This window comes from Zonotrichia leucophrys, chromosome 29 (genome assembly GCF_028769735.1).
Source record: "Zonotrichia leucophrys gambelii isolate GWCS_2022_RI chromosome 29, RI_Zleu_2.0, whole genome shotgun sequence".
Classification (NCBI taxonomy): domain Eukaryota; kingdom Metazoa; phylum Chordata; class Aves; order Passeriformes; family Passerellidae; genus Zonotrichia; species Zonotrichia leucophrys.
In genome coordinates this window covers 2,961,074-2,986,438 of record NC_088198.1, presented here as the reverse complement: position 1 = coordinate 2,986,438, position 25,365 = coordinate 2,961,074, and the positions used below count along the sequence as shown (strand labels likewise).

General features: G+C 46.7%; 1 protein-coding gene across 7 annotated transcripts; it reads right to left on the bottom strand.

Moving 5' to 3' along the window:
• Positions 1 to 68: 68 nt before the first annotated feature.
• On the bottom strand, positions 69 to 24,566 carry LIMA1 (LIM domain and actin binding 1). Of its 7 annotated transcripts, none has more exons than XM_064734946.1 (11): positions 24,445 to 24,566; positions 21,058 to 21,193; positions 18,632 to 18,677; positions 16,190 to 16,525; positions 11,252 to 11,354; positions 10,365 to 10,525; positions 8,015 to 8,119; positions 6,060 to 6,117; positions 5,691 to 5,803; positions 2,591 to 2,724; positions 69 to 2,221 (listed from the first exon to the last, which is right to left on the bottom strand). In XM_064734946.1, exons 2-11 carry the CDS (start codon positions 21,174 to 21,176, stop codon positions 1,216 to 1,218), a joined length of 2,181 nt encoding a protein of 726 aa, XP_064591016.1. In that variant the 5' UTR covers positions 21,177 to 21,193; positions 24,445 to 24,566; the 3' UTR covers positions 69 to 1,215. The 7 variants fall into 7 exon arrangements, with proteins under 7 accessions (XP_064591016.1, XP_064591021.1, XP_064591017.1 ...); XM_064734951.1 differs by having other exon boundaries at positions 11,252 to 11,351; XM_064734947.1 differs by having other exon boundaries at positions 24,479 to 24,566.
• Between the last annotated feature and the right edge of the window lie 799 nt (positions 24,567 to 25,365).

Here is a 25,365-nt window from a genome sequence, read left to right as displayed (position 1 = left end):
ATTCCATGACAATTCTATGACCCTTTAAACGTTGTCTCTCTGTGAAACAAGATGAATCCAGACTCCAGTTAAAATGGAAATGACCCAAACTTTATTGAAGGTTTTGTCATTAGCAGAACTGGTAAGAAAGCAGAATATTTTACACCTCAAGAATCATTAAGATCTAATTCTCTTGAGAATACAGTACAAATAAAAGCTAATAATAAAAAAAAGGGCCTCCTCCTCCCCCCATTCAAGATTTTATTTTTGTAAAATAAATGAAGTCAAGTTAAAAAATGTTCTGATCTTCAACACTGGCAATCTGAAAGTGTCACTGATTCCAGAGATTTTTGCAATGCAGCACAATTTCACAGCTGTAAGGAAAAGATTTATGGCAGCTTGATAAAAGTAGGATTTCAGAGTTGTCAAAAGGCCTTAAAAATCTTATCTGCAGTTTAAAATGATGATGAAGAACTCCAAGTAAAAAAAAAGAAATGACAACAAAACAAACAAAAAACTCCACTTCAAATGTGTGTGAAATGCAGAAGTAATGCCCTGCAGGCTGCTCCAAAGTGTTCACTTGTCTTTTGCAGAGACCTGGCAGCCAGCACAGCACAGAAATACACCTGGTCCAGCAACGGGCACCATTCCAGTTGTGCAGGGACTCCTCAACTGATCACAGGCAGGTTTGAGACAGAAATTCACATTGCACTCCATTTAGGATGCTTTAGTTGTTGGACACTACACACAGAGATGCTTTTATTATTAAAAAAAAAAGCCCAGTTGTGCCCTTTCCATGTATTAAAGTGCATTAAGTGACCATTTTAAAGCAGGCCAGAAAGTCCCTTTGAAGTTGGTCCCTAAGCACTGCAGTAGCATTTGGAGTGGCACGGGTGGTGTGTCCCACACCAGCACGGCAAGTACAGTGGAATTCCAGGAATTGTTAGTGAAATACCTATTGAAGCTCAAAGGGGTAAGACAGAGAACAGCTCTGTTCTCATGCTGGGGACAGACCCTACCTGCTGAAGCCATCCCACAGCCAGACACTTGTTCCATGCACCTAAAGAATTTGCAGGCTTCCAGAGTTTTCTAGCTGAGATAATTTGTATGTAGATTCCCTTAATGCTGATGTGCAGTGCAGCATCACTTCATCCAGGAGAGCTGTTTGTTAAAGCTAAAAATATCAATTTCAAAAGGCCCAGCACCTTGCAGCAAGTTTTCTAGTAAAAGGCCAATTTATTCATCATCATCATCATCTTCATAGTAGCGATTCCTTTTGATCTGTTCTTCCACAGACAGATCTTCCACGTCTTCACCCTCCCAAAAACCAACGTCTTGGGATTTGCGGTTCTGGTTTGGAGATGATTCCTTAGCGGTCACAACATTGGCTAAACTGGAATGTTTAGGAGAATTTGGTTCAAGGAGTTCTTCCTTTGGAATTTCTGGCTCCTCTGTAGCGTGTTCTTCCTCATCTGTGTCTGCATTCATCTGCCCATTCTCTACAATGTTCTGCTCTGCTGTTTTGATACCCGACAATTCCCCTTCTTCCTCCTCATTTTTCTCCCCGGAGTTCTGGATGTTCCTAGGCTCAACCTTCTTTTCCTTTTGCTTTTTCTCTACAACAACCTCTCTCTCCAGTTCCTCACTCCTTTTCAATGTGTCTCTCTCTTCCTTGGAAGGAGATGGTGAATTCTCTGTTTTATGGCCTTTAACAGATACTGTTCTAAATGAGGCTGCAACTGTAAAGGGGCGACTTCGCTCCTTCAGCGAGGAAGATCTTCTTAACTTTTTGAGATCCAGATCCACATCCTCCTGCACATCAGGCTTGGAAATCTCTTCTTCTGGAGGCCACTTGGGTTTGAGTACTTTGATGCCCTCATCTAAGGCACTTCCTTGGGTACTTTGGTCAGATGGAGGTGGCCAGGCAATCCTGAGCTTTTTTGTTTCTGCTGGTCTTTCTTCCCTTTCAGGCACAGCTGAAGCTTTTGCTTCCATACTTGCTGCCAGAACTCCCACTTTTGCAATCGGGGCATCCTCTACTCCTGGGCTTTGTGGAGTGTCTGGTGAATTCACACCATGGATGGTTTTCTCCGGGGATTCTTCACATTCAGTTTTACCTGCCCACAATTCCTTATGCTGCTTGTGTCCAAAGCCCTCATCGTAATTGCCTTTGGACTTGAAGAGCTGATTGAAGTGAGGCTTGCAGTAGATGTTCCCACGCAGAGAGGCGTACGTCCCCAGGCTGTTCAGGAAACACAGATCAAACATCAGAGCTAAGGGCCCCAACACCACTTGTGTTACAGAAGAGATTCCCTTTCAGTCTCCCACATGTTCAAACAACAAGCTTACAGCCCTCAGGGTTTGCATGGCTCTTCCTAGGAATTCTTTACAAAGCTGGACATTCTACTTTTCCCCACATAAAATTACATTAAGAGATTAAAAATGGCATCAAGTGCACCAAGCACTGGCACAAGTAGGCCTGTGTTACCTCTCCTACACAAATCACTGGATTATGGTGACTTCCAGCTCAGCTAGGCCTGAGCAGCACCTCCCTCAGCTGTGACAGGAAAATTCACTTCCCAGAGGGCAGCCAGAGGAGCAGTGCACACACCTGAGTTTGCTGTTGCAGTAGGAACAGCGGAAGCAGCTGATGTGAAACACCTGCTGGTTGGCAAAGAGCCTTTCCATGGGGTACACAGTCTTCTGACACCCAACACAGGTTTCCTTCATTGGCAACTGGAATTTCTAGAGGGAAAAGAGAAAGTTTGTTAACTGGAAAACACATCAACCGCTGGGGACTTGGCGTGGGTTCACGCACGGCTTCCTGAACTCTCAACAACTGCAGAGTTCACTTTCTCTCATTATGGTGCAGCAGAGTCTGGGGCACAGTGAGAAGATCCAACAGGCTCGTGGGATTGCTGAGGCTTGACAGGGAACCAAGATTTCACCCCAGTGAATCCCACAGCTGAAGCATCACATGCTGGGAAAGAACAATGAGAGCACTAAAACTGAGCCTGTTCCCCAAAGCTGTCTCATCCTTTGCTGCAAGCTGTTTTTATTAATAGGAGAATGATGAAGTATTCCAGTTGATTACAATCAGTGTGAGACTTACCAAAATAATAAAAATAGTGCAAAAAAAAAATCTTGAAATGGTTTGGGTTGGAAAGGACCTTGAAGATCATCTATGTCATGGTCAGGAACACTGTCCACCAGAAGAGCTGAAATAGCCTCACAATGTACAGGATGGGAGAGGAAAGGAGGGAAACAGGCTGCCCAATGGTTTGAAATGTTCCATTTTTGTTAAATCTTTTCTCTCAAAGAGGAGGAAATAGTCTCAGCACCAATACAACAGCAGGAAACACTCCTGGCTTCACTTGTAAACAACTCCAGCTCCATCCCAAAGAAACCCTGCTCAGGTTTCAGGACTCACAGCCCCCCAAACTTGCTCAAGATTCAAAGTGAGCAGAGCTTTGAGGTTAAACAGCTAAAATTCTTATGTGCTTACTGAATTTCCTGAGGGTTTAGTGCAAGGATAAACCTGAGCACTGAGGAGTCGAGTGTCACTGCTGTGTGCAACGATCACACGTTTGTTTTCAGACAGCATCAAGGAAGCAAGAACATTGCCCACCAGGAAAGGTCAGTGGGTGCCATTTACTTCTTGAAATCCATTAACACTGGCCAATGGGGAGGGCGCTTTACAGGAGAAATGAAATAACACAACATTGACATTTTGAGGCTGCATGTTGATTAAAAGCGATTTAGCAGCCCAGCCTCCACTCCAGGGTGTGCTCAGACATACTTATAAATGTGGATTTTCCTTGGCAAAGAATTACCTGCTACAAACTTACAAAAAGATTTACGGAAAATCTGATGGCTAAAGAAAAAGCAGGAAGGTCACAGGAAGACATAATCACAGAAATTTATTTATAACACTCTAGAAACAATGGTTAGGAATGAAAGTTCCAGCATGGAAGGGCAGATTGCTGAAGATGGAGCCAGCTCAAGTCACTTTGTCACAACCATAAAGTTTGCTGCCAATTTAATTCCATTTTAATATGTATTTCAGGGTTTCCAGGCATTGCTTGAAGTTACAGTAGATTAAAGTTCTGATAATAACAGCTTCACTAACAAAATTTAGAATTCCTTTTGAAAAGAATCCAGTTTCTAGGTGCTGTCAAAACTCTGCATCTTGAGTCACTAAACAAAATCTCAAAAAAAAAATATATTTACTGATGCAAACAAAAATGTAATCCCCTGTGCTTGCCACATGGAGCAAGGCAGTAAAAATGTGCTTGCCCCCAAAAGATTTTCTCCCTAAAGCTCAGTTTTGCATGGTGACACCACAGTGCTGGCACATGCTTCTGCAATCTCATCCCCACCAAGGAGAGGGACTTACTTGCATACAAGGAGCCCTATGGCTGGAGAGGCGTTTTGGGCTGTGAAGAGACAAAAATTCCTTTCCAGGATACTACAAATAGGAGCTACAGGAGGAAGATGAGGCCCAAGAAGTATAAAAAGGACTTGAGAGAAAGCTGAGAGTTGAGCTCACATTAGGAGGGAAGCAGAAGGCAGGAGGAGAGGTTAGGAACCAAGAACAGGAGACAGAAGCTGGAAGAGACAAATAGGAACCTTGCATGAATAAACAGCAGCTTCTATCTCACACAGTGCAGCATCTAAAGCAGTAACTGGGCAAAAGGCTAAAACGCTTTTGATAATATCAAGAGAAAGAGAGCACCAGGACATGCAGCTTTTGTGTCACAGACCAGGATCACACAACTCCCAGTGGCAGCTCAGATTTCCCATCCTGGCATTCCTCCTTTGCACACTGGGAAGGCAGATCTGCCCAGTCTCTGAGCCCAGGGCTGTTCCTCCCAAAGATGGGGAAAACAACAAAAGCCCAGTTGTTTCCTCGGGAGGGAGCCAGGAAGTGTGTGGCAGCCTGGGGACTCAGCATCCCAACCCCAGCCAACACATGTGATGGGCAAATACAGCCTGAGCAAAACTGTCCAGTGCTGCCATTTGTTATCTAATCAGATTAGCAAATACATCCCTGAACCAAAGTTCTCCATCTGCTTTATCGCTCCCTAAGGAAACTGTGACATCAAAGACTCATTTTTCAGAAAGCCAAACCTGATTTTTATAGAGTGAGGCACCACACTGCCCTCATGTGGGCTCAAGATATCGCGATGTTACGCTCAGGCAAACCCCCTCCCCTTTTACCGTTACCCCCGTTAGAAATGACCCCGGTTAGCCGTTAATAAACACCATTGCACCGCCCACCACATCGGGGGCTGCGGGTGCTTGCCCCTAGTGGCAGCAACACCCTCGCTATAAAGTTACTACCAGTTGTAGTTACCTTGGGAAGAGCTGGAAGAGGAGCAAAGCCAAGTCCCAGCTTGCTAAAGGCTCTGAAGATCAGTACCAGGAGCTCAGGGCCCATCTCCAGGAGCACAGACAAGCCCTGAGACCATCCCCTGCCACACTGAACTGTCCCAGAGAGAAGAAACTCCCACCCAGTCTCTGCAAAACACCTGAAGCTTTGAAGGGCTTTTCCACCCTGAATTAAAGTGCCCTCACAATCACACTCTGGTGAGGAAGGAGCAGGTATTGATCCTGTTACTGCCAGACCTTTATGCTTAAACACATTCAGGCTTTTCAGTATGAACCATCAGTTGGTTTTAACCTTCACCAGGTTTGAGGAGCTGCGTTACCTTCACGGCTTTTGGAGGAGAGGCCTCTGCCTGGCCAGCTGCTTTAGCACCAAGGTTCTGCTGCTTTGGGCTGACAGCTTTCTGAGCTTCTGCCTCGCTCTCCGACTGTCCAGCTGAGGGAGAAAAGGCAATTACAATGGCTTTAAACTCTGGGCAGCTTATGCTCACCAGCCTCATCAGAGTCTCAGTTCCAGTTAAATGATGAACACTTAAAAGTGTTCAATCAGGGCAAAAGGAGTTAGAAGTCTCTTAAAATTACAGCTGCAAGTGAACTTCTAAACATGAAAGAAATTCTTATAAAGTCTGTGGCACAGGACAGCTTTTTAGTACAAAACAGTTTTTATTAATTAATCACTTGATAGGGCTCACCATGGCCATCCTCCAGCAGACCAGAGTGCAAAGATGAGCTGTTCTCACCTACAGAAACCTGCAAGAGAAAATGAGAACATGAGAACCTCTGCCCTCCTGAGATGTGAACAGTCACGGCCCCAGGAAGGCACCAGGCAGTTTGAGACAGGGAGAGACTGAGGAGCTCAGGAAAGGAGCTGTTTTTGAGGCACAGAAGGGTCCAGCTGAGTGTAAAGAGAGTCCTTGCCACAAGGCACGCACCCTCACAGGCTTCACACATGCAAACATCAGATTTCTGTTTCCTGGTACACCTTTATCAACGCTCAGAAATCTTGGTTGATTTGCTGAGGTTCCTCCCAGGTTTTCTCACTTACAAATCCCTTGACCCCAAGCAGCACATTTACTGGAAATCTCATGGTTCCCTCCAATTTTGACCAATCTCTGACATTCAGCAGAGACTGTGCTCTTGGGAAAAAAAAAATTTAAAAAAGCTTTTGTTGAACCATAAGCCTGTTCCAAGGCCAGATCTTCCTTGTTTATCCTCCTTCAGAAACAAATTTGTAATTTTAAAAATAACTTAAACTAGAGGAATTGGATCTAAACCAGTTTCAAATACTACACAGAATCATAGCATTGTTTAGTATGGAAAAGGCCTTTAAAACCATCAAATGCAACCATGAACAAAACCTGCTACAGATAAAGCTCTTGATGTATAACTCTTTATTAAACTTGGCACTATTTCTGTTAAATCAAATAGTTTTAAGTAGCTACACTGAGGAACTAAAGTACTGTAACAAGATTAACTGCAAATCATCACTAATTCACCTTAATGATTGAAAAGTCCATTGCAAGCAACTGAAATTTGTAAATTAAGGAGGTGATGAGGAGTTCCATGTACGAACATCCTCTGCTGAAAGCAGAGCTGTGCCCCAGTGTCCTGGGCAGAGCATGAACGTGTTCTGAGGCTGCTGGAGTCCCACACGTCTGGCTACTGAACGTGCCACGGGTGCAGTGTGAAAAATGACACAGTGAAGTGGCTTTTGTTCCCTTTTTGCCACAGGATTCCCATTCCTGACACTAACGACAAGCAGCTTTAATTAGGCTCATTTCCAAGTTCACCACGTCCCTTCCAAAGGACAATCCTGGCTCCCAAACAATGCTCTATTCAGGTTCTCATTGCACCTGGACACCTCAACAAGTAACTCTGCAATTACAGCTGAACACAAGAAATTTTATTCAAATCTTCCATTCACAAGTGGGAGATCTTGTGATTTAACAGGTGCTCTTTTAATGAGCTCACCTTGGAGCAGGAAGCAGCCTCAGCAGTCAGACACGAAGCTGCTCAGCTGTCTCTGAGGAACAGCTGAAAGCAAAGATTTGGCCCCTTGCCCAAGGAAGGCTGAAAAGCTCTAAAAGCCCTCCTGGCATTAAGCTGCCACGTGTTCAGCCTGGATGGAATACACAGTACCCCAATTATTATTCAGCTACTTTTATCCCGTCTGCTGTCCCCAGCTCAGGGAACAAATGCTCCAGTCCAGTTTACAGAGTCTCAATTTATAGCTGGAGCTCAAAACCAGGAACCAGCCCAAACTGCCATTCTCAGTTACCCTAAAATTTAGCCTCTAAATGCAGAGGAAACAGTGACAAACTCCTTTGACTTGGGCCATACAAAGCTGCTCATGAGGTTTTTTTAAATTGGTGGGGATTTTCTCGTTTATAAAAAAACCACCATAAAACAAACCTACCAAGAGAGAAAAACTCATCTCTAGACATTCTCTTCCACAGACACTTAGAGACAGCCTAAAAAGAACAACTTAAACAGGAATTTTGCAGCATGTAACTAATCTGCATCAGCTGCTGCTCACGCTCAATTCCCAGATGGCATGTGGAACATGGAACCAGTGCATCAGCTGTGCTTCCACAGCCAGTTCCACTTAAACTGAAGCCCTTGATCTCCACCAGCACAGACATCTTACCTTCTCCCCATCCTGACAGGAACTGCAGTCCTCAATTGGTGCCATATTCTCCTTCTGCCCAGATTTGTAATTCTTGAGTTCACTCTCACTGGCTTGAATCTCACTCTATAGGACAAAGCACTGGAAAAGTGACAGGTTCTTTTCCCCTAAGAAAATACTTAGGAATTTCATTCTAGGGAATGCTTTCCATTTTTCTTGAAATGTTTTAAAAGCTGTTTTTCTAGTATGTGGAGTGATAATTGAAGAATGTACAGACACTTGTTAAGTGACATTCTAGTGAGGGAGCAGGATCAGGCTGTAGGATTTGACTGTGCTCTAAGGAGGCAATGCCAGTGTTTTCCTGAGCAACCCTTTTCTTCCAAATTCCTGTTTAAAAATCAACCCCTAAGTATTCCCTGCTCAATGCACATCTTCCTTTTCAAGAAAGGGAAACTTTTCACTTGGAATGACAAGTATTTCCATACAAGCTCTGCCTAAAGTACGGTGTAATTGCTAAATACAATATGACATAAAAGCAAATCCCACATTTGCTTCAATTCTAGTCAAAACCCTGACTCTGTTTTCCTGAGATCTTTGTTCTTGATAGACTGAAGACTTTCACAGAAGGATCTTTCAGACTTTAAAACCAATAAAATCCACTGAAACCTCGTGTTTCTTTCACTGCCCCAGGACACAAGATCATTGGAAGCCTCGTGCTTTTCACAAGGCTTCTTCTCTGTGACATGAAAGAGGAAGAGCCACATGCCAAAACCAGCATCTTCCTGCACTGGGAAACAAATCTCCACAAAGCCAACCACATCCAAGAGATTTGTACCAAATGTTGGAATTTTAACGCTTAGATCTCTGTATCTGCTGTCCAGCACCTTTCCTTCCCCTTCCAACACACAGAACTCATTGTTCCTCATCCCCACTCGAACCAAGTGTCCAGCAGGTTTAATCCAGGCCTTGTTAATGCCCTAGAACAGCTGTTCCCAGGAGATTCTGGCTTTCTGGCTAGCCCAGGTATGAGAGGGGCAGCACAAATACACTTCCATAGCATAAATCCACTTCTCTGGTTGCTTTGCCAGCAGGGAAGGAAAAGATCCCAAGGTTAGGGCTGCTGTTGGCACAGTGGCAAACATTGGCCTCAGGAATCCATCCCCCTGCCCTTGTCCACATGCCAGGTCCAATTGGGAAGAGATTGTGCCCAAATGGGGCATCCTGAGAGCATCAGGCTGGACTGACACTAAACCAAGAGCACTGGGGGGCTGCAAACAGGAGCCTCTGGAGAAATGGCAAATCTTTTGCCATCAGGACAGAATTTCGTTACTCAGCCACCACTCTGAGTCCCAAACTGGAAAAGGCATCAGGAAACGAGCCCAGGCAAGGCACAGGAGGCAGAAATGGGCAATTAGGTTAATCAGATTTGTTGCAGTGGCTGCAAGGACTTTCCATTCATGCAGGGAAGGTTTTACTGACCCTTCTCCCACAGCTGGGGAATCTGACCCATGTGCAGATGAAATTCAGGAATCATTTGGGCTCAGAAGAAGCCTGGTTCTCCACAGACACTCCTTGTCCTCTGAGGGAGAACCAGTGCTTCAGGCTCTCATTTCCAGGGCAAATTTCCCAGCTTTCAAAGGCCTTTCCTCTTCAAATCTGTTGCTCTGGTTGACAAAGGTAATACTTGAGCAATGTAAATTCCCATCATTCAGCAAAACTATCAGAAACTTCCAGCAAATGTACCTAAGCAGTTTTTAACAAAAGCTGAGATTCCTGAAACCTCCTCAGCTGTAACACTTCATTAATTGTTCAGCTCCTGGTCAAATATTTGCAAAACAGGCAGAGGTTCATTCACTGCAAGAGTCTAATTAGATTCAGAGAGTGGTGAGAAATCCTGAGGGAGGTAAAAGGTGAGGAAAACTGACTGGAGATCCCAAAGCTGCAGGCCAAGAGATCCAAGCTCTGAGCACTGTGTGACACAAAGTCACTTCATCTCACTGTGCCTCAGTTTCCTACAAAATTCTATGCTGGACAACATAGAATTGAGTTTTCTTTTTTAAACAAAAACAATAGACATCTAGAGAGCTACAGACACTCAAAGTAAAAGAATGTCAACTATGCTTCAGAAGGACCTCAGTCAGGGTGCCAGCAATTAATTCCTTGGAAAATTTTCAGCATTATTCCAGGAAGATGCAAATATACTTATTTCTTTCTGTAGAGAAGAGGCAACTCTTCATCAGAAATTACTCCTATGGGCAGAGAGTTATTTTCCAAAGAGAATGGCATTAACTTAAGCAGCCTGGTTTCCTTAAGAGCTTCTTCCCAGTCTCAGGCTGGGACAAAATTCACTTCCACACAAACCAAGACTTACCATGGGAGTGATGCCTGAGGAACTGCCCTGCTTGGACACAGCTGCCTGGTACTTGGCCAGCCTGTCCTTTATTGATGTCTCTGATAAACGGGGCATGTCCAGGTTCCTCCTGCTCTCTGCCTTGTCTGGGCTGAGTCCTGGACTGGTGTCTAGAAGATACCCTGGTAAAAAACACCCAACATGAATAACAGATAACTCTGGCTAAGATCCTTTTTGGGGAGAATAAACACATTGCCCTTCTCTCCAGGATCATGCCAGTGAGGACAATGTGTATCACTCAGGAGTGAGACCCAAGGAACAGCTGCAGCTGTGCCAGCCATTGGTGGAAACCCCAAAAAATTGCAAATGGTTTCCTAGATAAAGCTCTCCAAACAGATAAAAATGCATAGCTTTGTTTAAATCAAAGCTCAGTGTCTGGTCAGGAGGGATGAGGATTGAAGCAAAGAGGCAGAAGGAACATTGACTGTTCACTGCTTCTTAAATTACCTTGGCTAGTAAAACTAGTTCTAGGATTGAGACACAGGAAAGAATGGGCTGGATTCCTTCATTTCTTGGTTATTCCCTGTGCCTGGGTTTCCTGTGCTTAAGAGCAGAATGGTTTAAAACTCCCAGCAAGGCTTCACTAATTAAATGGGATGCTGAGGGACCTCCTTCCATTTTGGAAAGGCAAAATTTATTCCACAGAACCCTTGAGATTGGAAAAGCCCTCCAAGACCAGCAAGTCCAACCTCTGCCTGCTGCCCACCTTGTCCCCCAGAGCAGAGCCCTGAGCCCCACATCCCGCTGCTCCTTGGACACCTCCAGGGAAATTCCTCTTGTATAAAGTAGATTTATCCGTTAAACAGAACCCAAACCAACCCAGCCAAACCCTCCCAAGGTTTCCTGACCTGCTGTGCTGTGGCTCCTCTCTCCTTGGGCAGCATCAGAGTCCTCCAGGCTGTTCTCCGAGATCCTCCTGCCCGCAGCCCTGCGCGGCTCCCGGGGGCCCTGCTGGGGACAGAGCCTCCCATCAGCGCCTGCACGCCCAGGGATTGCCCTGGCTGATCCCTGCACAGGCACAGGTGTCACTGGCAAATCTGCTTTGCTGCAATCAACAAGTCTAGCAGGTAACAGCTTATTTAACCAACATAAAGTTTGATCACAGAGTACCTGACCCTCTGTCACCTGGGAAACACTTGAAGAGGTCAGGCAGTGCCCTTTGGAAGTTCTCTTGGTTTAAAAGGACCACAAAGATCAGATTTTTAGGTCATTCCCACTACATACACAAAACTTCAGTCTAGATTTTTGCATTTCATGCAATTTCTGTTGAAGCCAATAGTCACAGTCATTGTACAAAGATTTAAAATCAGAAAAAGGATGCAAGGAACAACTTATCCAAAATCATTTTCAGCCACGGAAAAAGGAATTAATAATATTGTAATAAAAGTTACCTAGAGTTATTTGTTTTGATTTGGATAGTTCATGCACTCAGTACCAAATAATTCCCTAATTACATCTGATAAGGCTGAAGCTTAAGCAGGAGTGTTAGAGATAAATATTCTCAGATCTCCAGGATAATCACTCCCTGCTGCAGAGCTGGACAGGGTGTCCTGGGAGCACCACACAGATGCTCTGCCTGCCTCAATCAGATTTTATTCTTATTTGTTGAGACCAACTCCCCAAAGCTCAATCTCAACAAAAGAAAGCACAAAAAGAAATTTCTGCAGCTTTGATAAAAGTTGTTGAGCACAGTTAAACTGGACTCCATCAAGGTAGGATGTATTCACAGCTGAAAGTCAGCCTATAAAGTCCTAGAACGTGCTGGACCTTTGTTCTCTCTCCAGGAAGAGTTAAATCACAGTTGGAAATTCAGATTGAGGCTAATGTAGAGAAAAAGGCAGGTTTGGCAAGATGCTCCAACCACACATTCCCCCTCAGTTCCAAAGACTTTCTTATTTGCTGCTCACCAAACTGAAGGAAATTCCAAAGTTTTATTTTGTAGAACTGCAGTATAAGATAATCACTATGAAAAATCAGGCTGCTTTCCATACAAACAGCAACTTCACCAGGAAAGGAAAATGCAGCTGGAAAACCTCATTTTCCATTAGCATGGGAAATAGTTTCTATTTCTGTGGTTTAAGACTTGGGTAACTTTTCTTACTGGAAAAGAGCTTTAGCTCTGACAAGTCTTGTGCTGACCAATGGGCTCAGGTCTGGGAGTGCCTGCACACTTGCAAAGACTTGCAGCTCCCTCATTCCATGAAAACTATTCTTAGATGATTTTTCAGTCAATGTCCCCTTTAGCATCACCCCGGGCCCAGCAGTCTGGGTTCTTGCAGCTCAGAAATTTGGGGTCCAAAGGGTCCATCAGGAAAAGTTCAATCAGCAGAAGGAAAAGTGCTCCAATGCCCAAGTGCAGAGCCCTGCCAGCTCCTCCTGCTGCCCTTTGCCACCTCCCATCTGCAGGTTACAACTTCACCTGAAGAGCTTTTCTGTGGGGGAGCTGCAGAACAGAGTAAAAATCCCAACAACCAGAATGCAAAAGCTTTACAGGTCAGGGATAGTTCAGTAAGCCTACAAATATTCAGTAAATCCATAAATATCCTATAAACATGTGAAGATTTTATATCAACAGTTTTATCTTGGGGGAAAAAAGAGAAAAAGGAAATGTTTAACAGAGAAGATAAGGGACTTTTCACATTACAACTGATGGATGGAATCAGCAGGATCATGGCTCATGGAAGGTAACTCTCACATGGAGGAAGACCCTTAGGGATTTGTCACTGTGGCTGGGCCATCATTCCCAGGGCACAGCTTCTGCTGCTTTGGAAAGGAGAGAAAATATTCCTGGTGTGTGGGAATTTATTCCAAAATATTCCTGGTGTGTGGGAATTTATTCCAAAATATTCCTGGTGTGTGGAAAGCCCCAAGTGCTCAGACTTGGGCAAGTGCAGAAGCTCTGTGAGCACAGGTGAAGCTTTGCCTGGGGCACAGAGTTGGGCAAAAACCCAAATCCAAGTTCCACCTATTTCATTGCAACCCCAAATCCAAGTTCCACCTATTTCATTACAAACCCAAACCAAAGTTCCACCTATTTCATTACAACCCCAAACCAAAGTTCCACCTATTTCATTACAAACCCAAAGTTCCACCTATTTCATTGCAACCCCAAATCCAAGTTCCACCTATTTCATTACAACCCCAAACCAAAGTTCCACCTATTTCATTACAAACCCAAATCCAAGTTCCACCTATTTCATTACAAACCCAAAGTTCCACCTATTTCATTACAAACCACCATGTGACACTACATTACACCCCAACCAGTTCACCTATCAACAACCAAAGCCACTATTTGCACTTACAAGCCAAACAAACAAACACCAATCCAGTACAACTTTTATTACAAAAAAGTTCCAGATTTATCTTCCCCCAGTGATGCCTTTCATACACCTACAAATCAAGACACCTTTTCACAACCAACTCAAGTCTTCTTTTATCATTCCAAACAAGTCTTTACCTTAGTTCTGAACCAAATCCAGTTCCACCTATTTCATTACAAACCCAAACCAAAGTTCCACCTATTTCATTACAAACCACCTGTGCCAGACATGACCCTGCCACGAGGTCACCTACACACCACAGCCAGGTTTTGCCTTAAAGGAAAAACAAAACCAGCCCGGAGACAACTTTTTCAGAAATGTTGCAGATCTGATCCTCCTCCCCCTGGGTGTGCTTTCACTATCACTTACAGGAAGAATCCTTTGAGCATCAGGTCTTTTATCAGTTCCAGTCTTTGCTTAGTGCTGAACCAATCCAGGCTGCCGTGCCTGCCCCAATGGGATTACAGCAGTTTGTTTCCATGAAAATGCAATAAAAGATCTGCCTCCTATCTATTGCAAAGCCAGAGCAAGATCTGAGGGAATAAATGATGAGATTTTACTCATAATCCTGAAAATGAGAGGAGGTTTGTTTAAAGGGGGAGATGGAATCAGGAGATCCAGGCTGTGACCTGGATCCTGCCCCAGCAACCATGGAAGTTGATTTATCAGCACTGCCACGAGCCTGCAGCCGTGGTGCTGCTCAGTTCACACACGGGTTTTGCCAGCAAAGCTCTGACAGCACCAACACATCGAGTCTTCAGTGAAGTCCAAGGAAAACTGCCTTCCCTCAGCTGAATTTACAGTTGGACTCAATGACACAAAGGAATTTTCCACCAAAACCGTTCCATGAAGCCTCGCTCAGGAAAAAGCACAGGAAATAAATGGGAGAGGCAACTGCAGAGCTGTCGTGGCTCCCACCTCGCTGAGCCACACCTGGGTGCCACAGCTTCCCTGCACTGACCCAGTCCTCCCATCACAGATAATTCCCAGAACAGGAATGGAATTCCAAACACGCCCCCTCTCCCCCACATCTGAACTTCAGAACTCTCCTTTTCCCTTCTACCGTAACAGATTAACTTGGAATCGGGATTTTGAACCGAACCCGGGCAGTTTTGTGCCTGCTGGATGGTGTTTACTGGCTCTAGTTGGTTTTCAACAGTGTTTGAATTGCTAAACTTGACAAACTATCAGTTTCAGATTCACTCAGCTCCAAAACAATTTATTCCCCAGGCTGAGCTAAAGTTACTCGAAGCCCATCTGCAGAATTCCCGGGGAATTCTGAGTGATTAATCCTGCAGCAAGAGTTCAGCGAAGGTCTGTCATGGGCAGCTCTCACACCATGACAAAGACTCCAAAAATGCAAGTTGTGAAATGACTTCACACAGACCCAAAATTCCCTTTAACACCGAGTTGCTCCTCTGAGCCCTGAATCGTTCCATTTGAAACAACTTTTATCCAAAATGCGTTTGCTTTAGTCAATACTTCAAGAAAACCAGTCTCAGTGAAACAAAGCCAGGAGGAGAGGAAACTCTGAGAAAACTGGAAAATCCACCAGCATCGAGGCCTCGGGACTGTGTTGCAAGTCCCCAGCATATGCAACTCATTTTGGAGTTAAGCAATTCCCCCCGGGACACGCCGGCTGCAGTCCACATGCGGGATCAGATTTCATGAGCAGTTGGAAGAAAAATGCGAGCCCTGAGCATTTGCAAGTCAAAACTAGTGAGGGCAGGAGCTGCTCTGGCCACCTCGGCTTCGTTTTCCCTCAGTGAGATTTTTTTTTTTTTCGATAAGAAACATTTTGTAAGACACAAAGATGAGGGAAGAGCGAGGGAAGGATGGGAGTATTTCACTATATGTGTGTGTGTGTTTGGGCGACTCATACTGATACAGATATCACAAACTTTCACTTAGTGCTTTATCTCGACTGCAGCAGTCCTGATTGCTGGGCTCTCTTCAAACTCCCTTACTTTTCATAAATTAAAAAATACATAAATACCTACATATGCATTTTACACAATTCACATTTGCACACTCGACTGCAGCAGTCCTGATTGCTGGGCTCAAACTCCCTTACTTTTCATAAATTAAAAAATACATAAATACCTACACATGCATTTTACACAATTCACATTTGCACACCTCACTGTAATCTTCACACGAGACACAAACAATCCCTACTTACTTTACAAAACTTAATAAATTCCATACTTATTTCCCCCTCTTCCACTGAACCCTATCAAAGCAAATTCCCTTTACTCCAACGAGCTGCCACAACTCCGAGCACCACGCACATACTTGCGTGGCTCGAGTAAGTTACCAACAGCGCGATGTTCTGTTTTCACTAAAACAATGAACACAATATTTGCAGAGTCAATAGCTGGAGCCACTCCCTCGCGGGATTTTCCTGATGCAGCGGAGGCAGCAGCTTTGGTTTCTCCGGGATTGGGAGGGACAGATCCTTACCTTGGGCTGAGGCGCTTCCCCCTTCTCGAACATCATCTTCAGCTTGCTCAGGGGCACGTTGTACTTCTCGATCCTCCCCGGAGACTCGGACCGCTCGCTGCCTTCGGGCTTTTCCATTTCGCGGGGCTCTCTCGCACAGCTTTCCGCGGTGCCACCGTCCCGGGGCTCTGCGCTGTCACCGGGACACTGCGGCCGGCCCGGGGCAGCTCCGGCCCCCGGGGATGGAGAACGGGCGCGCCCGGTGCCGACCCCGCTGCCCCGCACCGGATTCTCCCACTTCTTCTTCAGCACGCTCAGATTCCCCCTGGTCAAGTGAGCGGGCAGGTTTTCTGTGTTCTGCAGAAAAAACAAGGAGTTAACTGCAGCTCTCTCCGAAGCACTTCCTTTCCATGCAGGAGGAAGCTCAGCAGCGATCCCCGCGCCCGGCCAGCTGTGAATGGTTCCAGCTGTGCCACATGGAGAAAGCATCCAGGATAGGGAAGGAAGGAGGGGGGAGAAGAGAAAAGTCAGGAGTAAGGCAGGAAGTGAGCAAACAGGAACGGCCTTATAAGGCAAAAGGGAGTCAAAGCCCACGAGTTAAATGCCACACAAAAGACCTGAATCCACATATGAAGGAAATGGGACTCGAATCCACACAAGGAGGGTCTCCAGCCCCAGAACAAGGAAACGGGAGCACAACAGCCATAGGAGAAGGCTGGTGTGCCAAATGCTGCAGTGTCTTCAGAAGACAATGCTACCAGGCCTTCCAAAAGCTACAAACTAGCTCTCAAAAACCACTATATCCTTGGAGTTACCTGTTTGTGCAACATTTCAGTTCCCAGAGACCTGCCCAGGATTTTACGCTACACAGCCAAAGCATCCACAACAAGCATCCCTCTGCTCCAGTTTAAAAATAACCAGTAACTTGCTGGGATTTTTGTTCTATTTCACTCAATGCTGCAGTGTCTTCAGAAGACAACACTACCAGGCCTTCCAAAAGCTACAAACTAGCTCTGAGAAACCACTAAATCCTTGGAGTTACCTGTTTCTGCAACATTTCAGTTCCCAGATTTTACACCACACAGCCAAAGCTCAAGCCAAGCACCCACAACAAGCATCCCTCTGCCCCAGTTTAAAAATAACCAGTAACTTGCTGGGATTTTTGCTCTATTTCACTCAAAAGCACCACTGGGGACACCCACACGAGTCACTGGCACTGCCTCACCCCCAGGGGAACACCCGGAGCAGCAGCACCTCCCATCCAGCTCCCTCTCCCCAGAGCCCAGCCGAGTTCGAGCCATCCCAACCCAATACCTGCCACCATTGCATCTTTCCTGTCCCTCCCTTACGGAGACCACTCCAAACTCATTGCAAGTGGAGCAGGGCTGCCAGGCTTACAGGAATTAACCAGCATTAGTGGCTATATTGGGATTTAAGTCTCTCACCCTATTACTCTTCTGGTCGCATTTTGAACACTGCTTTGCAAATTGACTTGAATCCACTTACACTTCAAAAAAAAAAAAAATCAGTGTGTTTGCTGACTGTGTTGAAAAGAAAGTATTAGAAATGTAAGGGAAGTGTTGTAATGGAACAGAAATATTGAGAATTGTGTGACAGGTTTCTGTGGGAACACCTCCAGAATCTCAGCACATTTCCTAACACAAGTCCCTCCTACCTGAGATTTGCCTGTTCCCTGATCACAGGAAGATTGACAGGCACAAGCATTGAAGAAAATTTAAGACTGAAAAGTAATTTTTAGAATGCTTATTTTATCCCACCTACATCCCAAACAGCAGCTCCCTAAGCATTAGAGAAATCAAAGCAGCAACATTCCTATGGACCCTGAAAATACTGGCAGTGCTTTAAAACACAAATTACCCTGAGGACCAGGACAAAGCCCTGCAACCTTTGTCATCCAAGGCTCCCTGACCTCTGAACACCTGAGTGCAATGGAGGTTACAGGAAGGAATGTGGGGCTGTAACAGAGCCAAAAAGGTTGGTGCTGCTTCATTCAGGGGCATTTACAGCCCTCAAAGTCCCTTCAGAGAAGATCCTACAGCTCTCAAAGATGTGTTGGATTTCAGGGAGGCTTGGAGGCTCCTTTTAAGCACTTTTAAATTTAGTTAAGAAAGGAAGAGGCACCACACAAGTGCCTCCAGCTAAGAGCAGGAGGTGGGTATTCCTGGCTTGTGGTTAACTCATTTTGCCTTCTGCTTAGGAGAGAATTGGTGATTCAACACAGCTTTGGGCAAGAAACTTCATTTCCTTTCCTTTCCTCTACACTGGGAAAAAGCATGAAGCAAAAGCAAAGTCTGTGTCTAAGCCAGGTTTTTTGTAGGATACACAGCAGCAATTTTGATATTCCAAAAACCAGCTGTCACAGCAATATTAATGCAGGTGATCCATCCTGATTTCAGGCTGTGCTTATTCATAAGGAAACAAACACTTATATAGAACACTTACACTTCTCTTCTTCTCAGCAGTGGCTTCTTCAGCAGCTTTCTGATACCTTTGAGAGAGTGAAAAACAAACAAAACCCAAGCTTTAACCAGAATACTGAATGCTCCTGAAGACAGCTGAGATTTTTCTTCCCCCACTCCCTGCATGAACTAAAACGAGAGGCTGGACAAACAGCAGCAAATAACACAAAGCCAAGTGACAGACACATTTTCAGTCATCCAGTTTACAATAATAACACCCATTAATACTTTTCATTCCCTAAGCACTCTGATTCCCAAATAGAGACAGTTTACCTTGGAATAGCTGTATTGTTTCCGCCACCCAGCTGTCTGCTGTGCCCCCTTGCAGGAATAATTCAGCTCTTTATATAGCAGCTGCTGAACCAGAACAAATTCCAGCTTGGCACATGCCGAAAATCTCCCTAAGTGCCAGAGGATTTTACTCTGTGGGCTGGGAACTGCCCCCATTCAGCATTTGCCTCCCGGGCAGCTGAGCCATCGCAGCCCTCTGCAGATAAGCCACCCTGGATCATGAATCAAAGTCCTTTAAGGAGCTGCAGGAAACTCCACACTCCTCACTGCTTACAGCACAAGGTGATTGCACTTGGCCTTTGAAATATGGAAATCGGTGACAAATTTTGCCATTTTAAAGGAGAGTTCAGCCCTTCAGAGAGAAGGAAGCCAGCATCCAACAGGGTGTCTCTGTTTTCCTTATTTGTGGAATTCTGCTTTTGACACAGCAGTGAGTGTGTTGCAGGCTGTTGCTCCTCTTTAATCCGTGCAAACACACTGACCCACATCTCTGCACTATAAAGGGCCCAGATTTGAACCCAAGGTGCTGAGAAAGTGATGCTGGAGGAAGAGGGATCAATACTGGAAGAAGAAACAAAGAGGAGCACAGATGAAAGTCAAGCAGACTTTCAACAGACGATGACTGAGGAGTCCCAGCCCAGCACAGGGCACTTTATTCTAATCTCTGCTGCTGCCTTTTGTGCCTCTGACCTGACAAAACTGATTATGTGGGATGGAGAAAAATGTTTTCACATACAAATATTTAATTAACAGCACTTAAATGTCACACACTCCTCCCTGTGGGCATCAGGGTGGCAAAGCCAGAGAGCAGGACTGTGTTTTTCCAAGGCACTGACCCAGCCTGTGTAGAGGGACACTACTTGATTAAGGAATAGCAGTTTGGATTACTTCCAGTAAGCCTTTTTCAAGGGATTATCAACATTTAGCAAGATGACCAGGTTCTGTAATCAAGCTTCAGCGAGTGAATAAATTACCTTAACAAGGTGGTGACAGCAAACAGCTTCCCCCCGAGGCAGAGCTCCTCAGAGGAACTCTGGGGCTGTGGGTGTGTAACTGTCCCTCTCCTAAAGATTCCATCAAGTTTGCCCCACTTAATATCCAAATACTCCAAAACTTTGTTACACTATTAAAGCAAGAGCCTCAGACTCTCAGTTCCCCAAATCCCATTGAAAACCCCAGCTGAAGCCTATATAATTCCTTAAGGAAATAAAGGCTTTCGCAGGGAATGCATTGGTTATTAGCACTCAGCTTTCTCAGGGTATACAATATTTATGGTTTGAGTTTAACCTTTTATCCCTCTCTCAGAGAAAAGGGAAGCTTAATATTCCTTTTCTATCTAAATCAGGAGAGGTTTAAGCTGGATATCAGGAAAAGATTCTTCCCCCAGAGAGGCTCTGAAAAGGCTCCTCAGGGAATGGAGCATTTGGACACCACTCTGAGGCACGGGTGGGATTGTTGGGGGGTCTGTGCAGGGCACAGCAACTGTGAGAGCAGCAGTGCCTGCTCCGGTGGCAGCTGTCAGCCCCACACAGCTGGGGCTGCCTAAATGAGCCTTGCTTGGTCGTATCCTATGCAAGCTGTTCCAGCTCCAGAGCTCAGTCCCCAAGGGGACTGGGTGCCAGAAGCCAGCTCGCTCTCAGACCAAGGCCGTGGGTTAGCTCTTAGCAAGCAGGGAGATATTCAGCTCTTAGTGATCAGGCAGCTCTTGTGATTTCAGCTTTGCTTGCTAGGTAGCTTTTCCCTTGGCCTAAGGCTCCAGCAGAGGGTAGAGAGAGGAGAAGCAGAAGACGCTGGCTGTTCCACGAGTGTGGCTTTATTGTAGGGTCCGTGAAGGGTCTCAGCTCTTCTTCTTCCGAGTTAGTAGGGGTACAGTATGCTACTGTTATACCCTTGGCCTGGATCCAATCCTGACCAATGGCAAAGGTGTTAGAGTGACCATAAGTGACCAATGGTAGGGTTTAACACAATATTGCCTTCCATGGCTATAGGGATAAGGTACAAGGCGGATGTCCCTGGAGACAGGAAACTTCTTTGCTGCTGTGTCAGCATTCTATTCTCCAAGGGGCCCTGGCTAAACCTGAGGGGTTTACTACAACTGCCCAGCCCCACTGCACTTACTTGGAGAACCTCTCGGCGAGGGCCGAGGACTTGTTCTTGTTGACCAGGGAAAGCTCTTTGGCGGTGATTTTCAAAGAATGGGAGGCCCATTGCCTTCTATTGAACGGGGAAGGCTCCATCTTATCTGCCCAAATCCCTGCTCAGGAGGAAGGAACAGTGTCAGCAATAGGAACTGTGAGCAAAAAAGAACTCCCACCGAGTGATTTGCTCCCAGCCTCCCAGTGCCCCCAGTCCTAAACCCCTCAGGATCTTGTTCACCAACTGACTTGAAAAAGGCAGCAGATAACAGTTATAATTTCCTCTGCAGATGCCATTGAGACAAAGCCATGGGCACCAAGGGGAGCTGTGGACACCGAGGATGCCAGAGTGACAGTCCTGTGTCACACACACACACACAGGAGCTCCAGGAAGCCCCAAAGTGCCCTGGCTCGTTCCGGTTTCAAACCAAACGTGCTGGCATTTATGTAAGAGGGTTTGAGTTACGAAACTAAGAGGATGTAATTACTATACAAACATTTTTCATTCACTCTTGTGCTCACTCTCAGCACAGCAGCGTTTCCTCTGTGAGCTCAAACAAGTCTCGTGTTCATGGAGGCAGCTGTGCCCCTCCTGTCACACTAGTTACCATAATATCAGTTAAATAGTATTAATTACCTAAAAAACAGCTCCAACTATCCCATCCTCCTGGAAATGGGAAGAGATTTCATCCATGTTTTTACCACAGAAGCCAACAAGACTGTATCAGATTTATTTTTTACATAGTTTTCTTTCGTGAAGGAGGAAAGGAGGGGAGATTAATTTCAAGAGTTCTCTGATAAGACAAAAATAAAGCCTGTAGGGAACGCCTTTCCTTTTTTCCTCTTATATTTTATCCGTGCTCCGGTGTCACACAATGCCTGTGGCAAGGGCGTGAACTGAGCCTGCAATGCCAGCTCCAGGCAGGCTGAGCTCTTCCTTGCATTTTCCATTAATTCCTTTAACGGATTTGCAGAGTCACAGAACTCTGGATCCAGTGTGAGTCCAGGTCTGCTGGACAAATGGTCACACACAAACACCTTCGGACAAGGTGGGGCCAATCAAAGGGAGGAAAGACAACGTTTCTGAAATCCTCACAGGTACAGAATGCACCTGCTCAGAAATGACAGATGTGGGATTCTGCAGCACCTCAGTGCAGGGGAATCCAGGGGCACAGGCAGAGTCTGGCAGCTCCCAGGGCTGGAATGGGAGCCCTGGGAACAGAAAAGCCTCTCCAGCGCCGTTCCCTGCCTGGAGCAGGGGGCAGGTGAACACAACTCTGCACTGGGAGATGCCGTCAGGAAGAATGGGCCTTTCTCTCACACTCCATAATTCCTCTGATGTCCTGGAGAGAACAGCACACCATGACAGGACAAGTTTTACCAGAACTATGATTTTGGTGGCATTTTCAAGTGTGCAGGTTGAACTATCGCTGCAAACAAATGACGCTGGTTTTGTGGGGATGTTGAAACAACTGAAACCACTTCTCAATGTTGCCTTTCCAGGTGCAGCTACCTGCAGCCTCAGCCTCTGAAAGGCACACAGCCCCTTCCAACCAGCAAGAGAAACCCATAGTGGGGTCACTTTCTGAAATTCCTGCATCACCAAGTCCCCTGTAAACCTCGATCCAGGCTGCACTGAGAGTGCTCTGCATTTGACAACAGCACAAATCACCAGCCACAAAGACAAAGGGTCTCATTTCCATCTTCTCCCTTTTTAAAAGTCATATTGCATACACAAATAAACCCAGTATTTCTGTGATGCAGAATGCAGCCTCCACTCTCAATCCCCAGGAGCCTCAGAATACACAGAGAGATTACAATTACAGACAGAATTTACTGCTGGAAAATCCCACAGAAAGAATTCTGCCCGTGTTAAAGACCAACGCTGAACGAGCCGTGCCATGCCACAGTTTGAACTTTGTTTTATGACTAATCTTGAGCCAAAGGGAGCTCACCTGAGGCCCGGCTGCAGTTTAAATGGCCTTTCACAGAGCAGAGTCAGCTGTGCCCAGGAAACAGGAGCGGGGCATTCATCAGAGCTCCCCTGGCACACGGAACAGGTGCTCATTGACACACGGAAGGAACAGCTCAGTGAAACACTGAGAAACAAAACTGAATGTAATTGTTTGGAAAATAACCCTGGTTTGGATGCCTGAGCATCCCACTGCATCTAAACCAGCCCCATTCAGGGCTGCATCTTCTCTCTATTGAGTTCTTCTGTTTCCCTGCCATTCTCCATCAAAGCCACAGGTACATTGAGTTAATCTGGCCTGTTCAGGAAAAAATCTCTTTATAAAGTCAGTACCTGCTGCTGGGACATTCAGCTGGAAAGAGAAGCAGCCTATCTGGAATCTCAGTCACCAGAAATGACACGAAGCAGAACTCTGACATGCCTTGAAACTTGCACTCCCACATTTTTATGCCATTCCACATTCTTAGCACTTTCTCATTCATTTACAGTTTTGGCGTGTTCAAGTATCTCTGGGCTTTCTTTAGTGCCTTTTCTGAGTGGCTTACTCAGAGAAATTTCATTTTTCAGAAAACAGATATTAAGGTTTAAACAAGACAATGAGAGTTCTGCCTGCTGCAATGGAAGCAGGTTCTGTGGAAGGTGGCACAGAGACCAGAGGAGATGGAGACAGGGATGCCAGATGTTAGGGAAAGGAAGGGCTCTGACTGAGCCACAATCCAGCACAGCACATCAAACCTGCCTCTAAGAACTTCACCCACAAGTTTAACAGCAGAATATAAATCCCTCTACGTGGAAAGAACCCTAAAGGAAAACCAACCACCGCTCGCCCAAGGCTGAAGCTGCCTATTCATTACAAGCAGCCACAGGAACGGGCCACCCACGGGCACCACGCTCAGCCCCGGGCACGGACCCGCCGAGAGGCTGCGGGCAGCGGAGGGCGCGGGCCCCGAGCCCCCGGGCAGCCCCGCCGCTGACCGGGAACGGGGAGGGACCACCGGACTCACCCACAGCCCCTGAGCCCCGGCCAGCCCTGCCGCTGACCGGGAACGGGGAGGGATCACCGGAGGGATCACCGGACTCACCCACAGCCCCCCGAGCCCCGGCCAGCCCCGCCGCTGACCGGGAACGGGGAGGGATGGATGACCGGAGGGATGACCGGAGCGGGGCCCGGACTCACCCACGGCCCCCCGGGCGGGTCCGGCTCCGGGTAGCTCCGCTGCCGAGGGGAGGTCCCGGAGCCCCCAACCCCCGCCCCGCGCTCTTATCCCGGCCGCACCGGGGGGAGAGGTCCCACCGCACCTGTCCCGCCCCAACCGGCGGCTCCCGGCACACCTGGCCCGGCCCGGCCGGCAGATCCTCCCGCACCTGTGCGTCCTCCTCCCGCCCCGCCCCGCGTACCTGTCCCGGCGGAACTCGGGAGACCCCAGCGCACCTGTCGCAGCCGTAACAACGGGTCCCAACGCACCTGTCCCGGCCGAACCGGCGACTGCACCTCCGCGCCCGCCGCAGCAACGGGCAGCGGCTCCGGCCCCGCCCCGGCCCCGCCCCCGGCCCCATTGGCCCTTGCCCCATTGCATGGCCACGCCCCCGGCCACGCCCAGGGCTCTCGGGACACGCCCCTGGCTTTGCTCTGTCCCCTTGGTTTGGCTCTGTCTCCTTCACCTGGTTCTGTTCCCTGGCCTGGTTCTGTCCCCCTGGTTTCGCTCTGTCCCCCTGGTTTGGTTCTGTTCCCCTGGCTTGGTTCTGTCCCCCTCGCCTGGTTCTGTCCCCCTGGCCTAGTTTTGTCCCCCTGGTTTGGATCTGTCCTCCTGGTTTGGTTCTGTCCCCCTGGCCTGGTTTTGTCCCCCTGGTTTGGTTCTGTCCCCCTGGTTTGGTTCTGTCCCCCTGGCCTGGCTCTGTCTCCCTGGCTTGGCTCTATCCCCCTGCTCCCCAAACCTGGCAAAGTGAGACTGGAATGAGGGGTCTCAGAGCTGGGGTTTGACCCCACCATGGCTCCCGAGGGCTCAGGAGGGGCTGTGCTGGGGGAAGCTGTGCCCGTGCCAGGTGTTTGGGTCTCCTGCAGCCTTCATTTGTTAGGCAACAAGAAAAAGTGGCTTCAGCAGCCAATGAGACAGCCGGCATTCCTGAGATTTAGAACATCTCTGTGTTCCTTAGCAGGACACCAGTGCTGCCCCTGGACAGCCTTGCAGCTCTTTGAGGGATTTGTCTGAACAATTAATTGTGTTTCTTTAGGTGTTTCTAGTTCTTTCCTTTTTATTCTTCCTAATGTGTCAAGCACCAAATTCCTGAGTTTTAGAAAAAAAAGTATTTTGTGCTCCA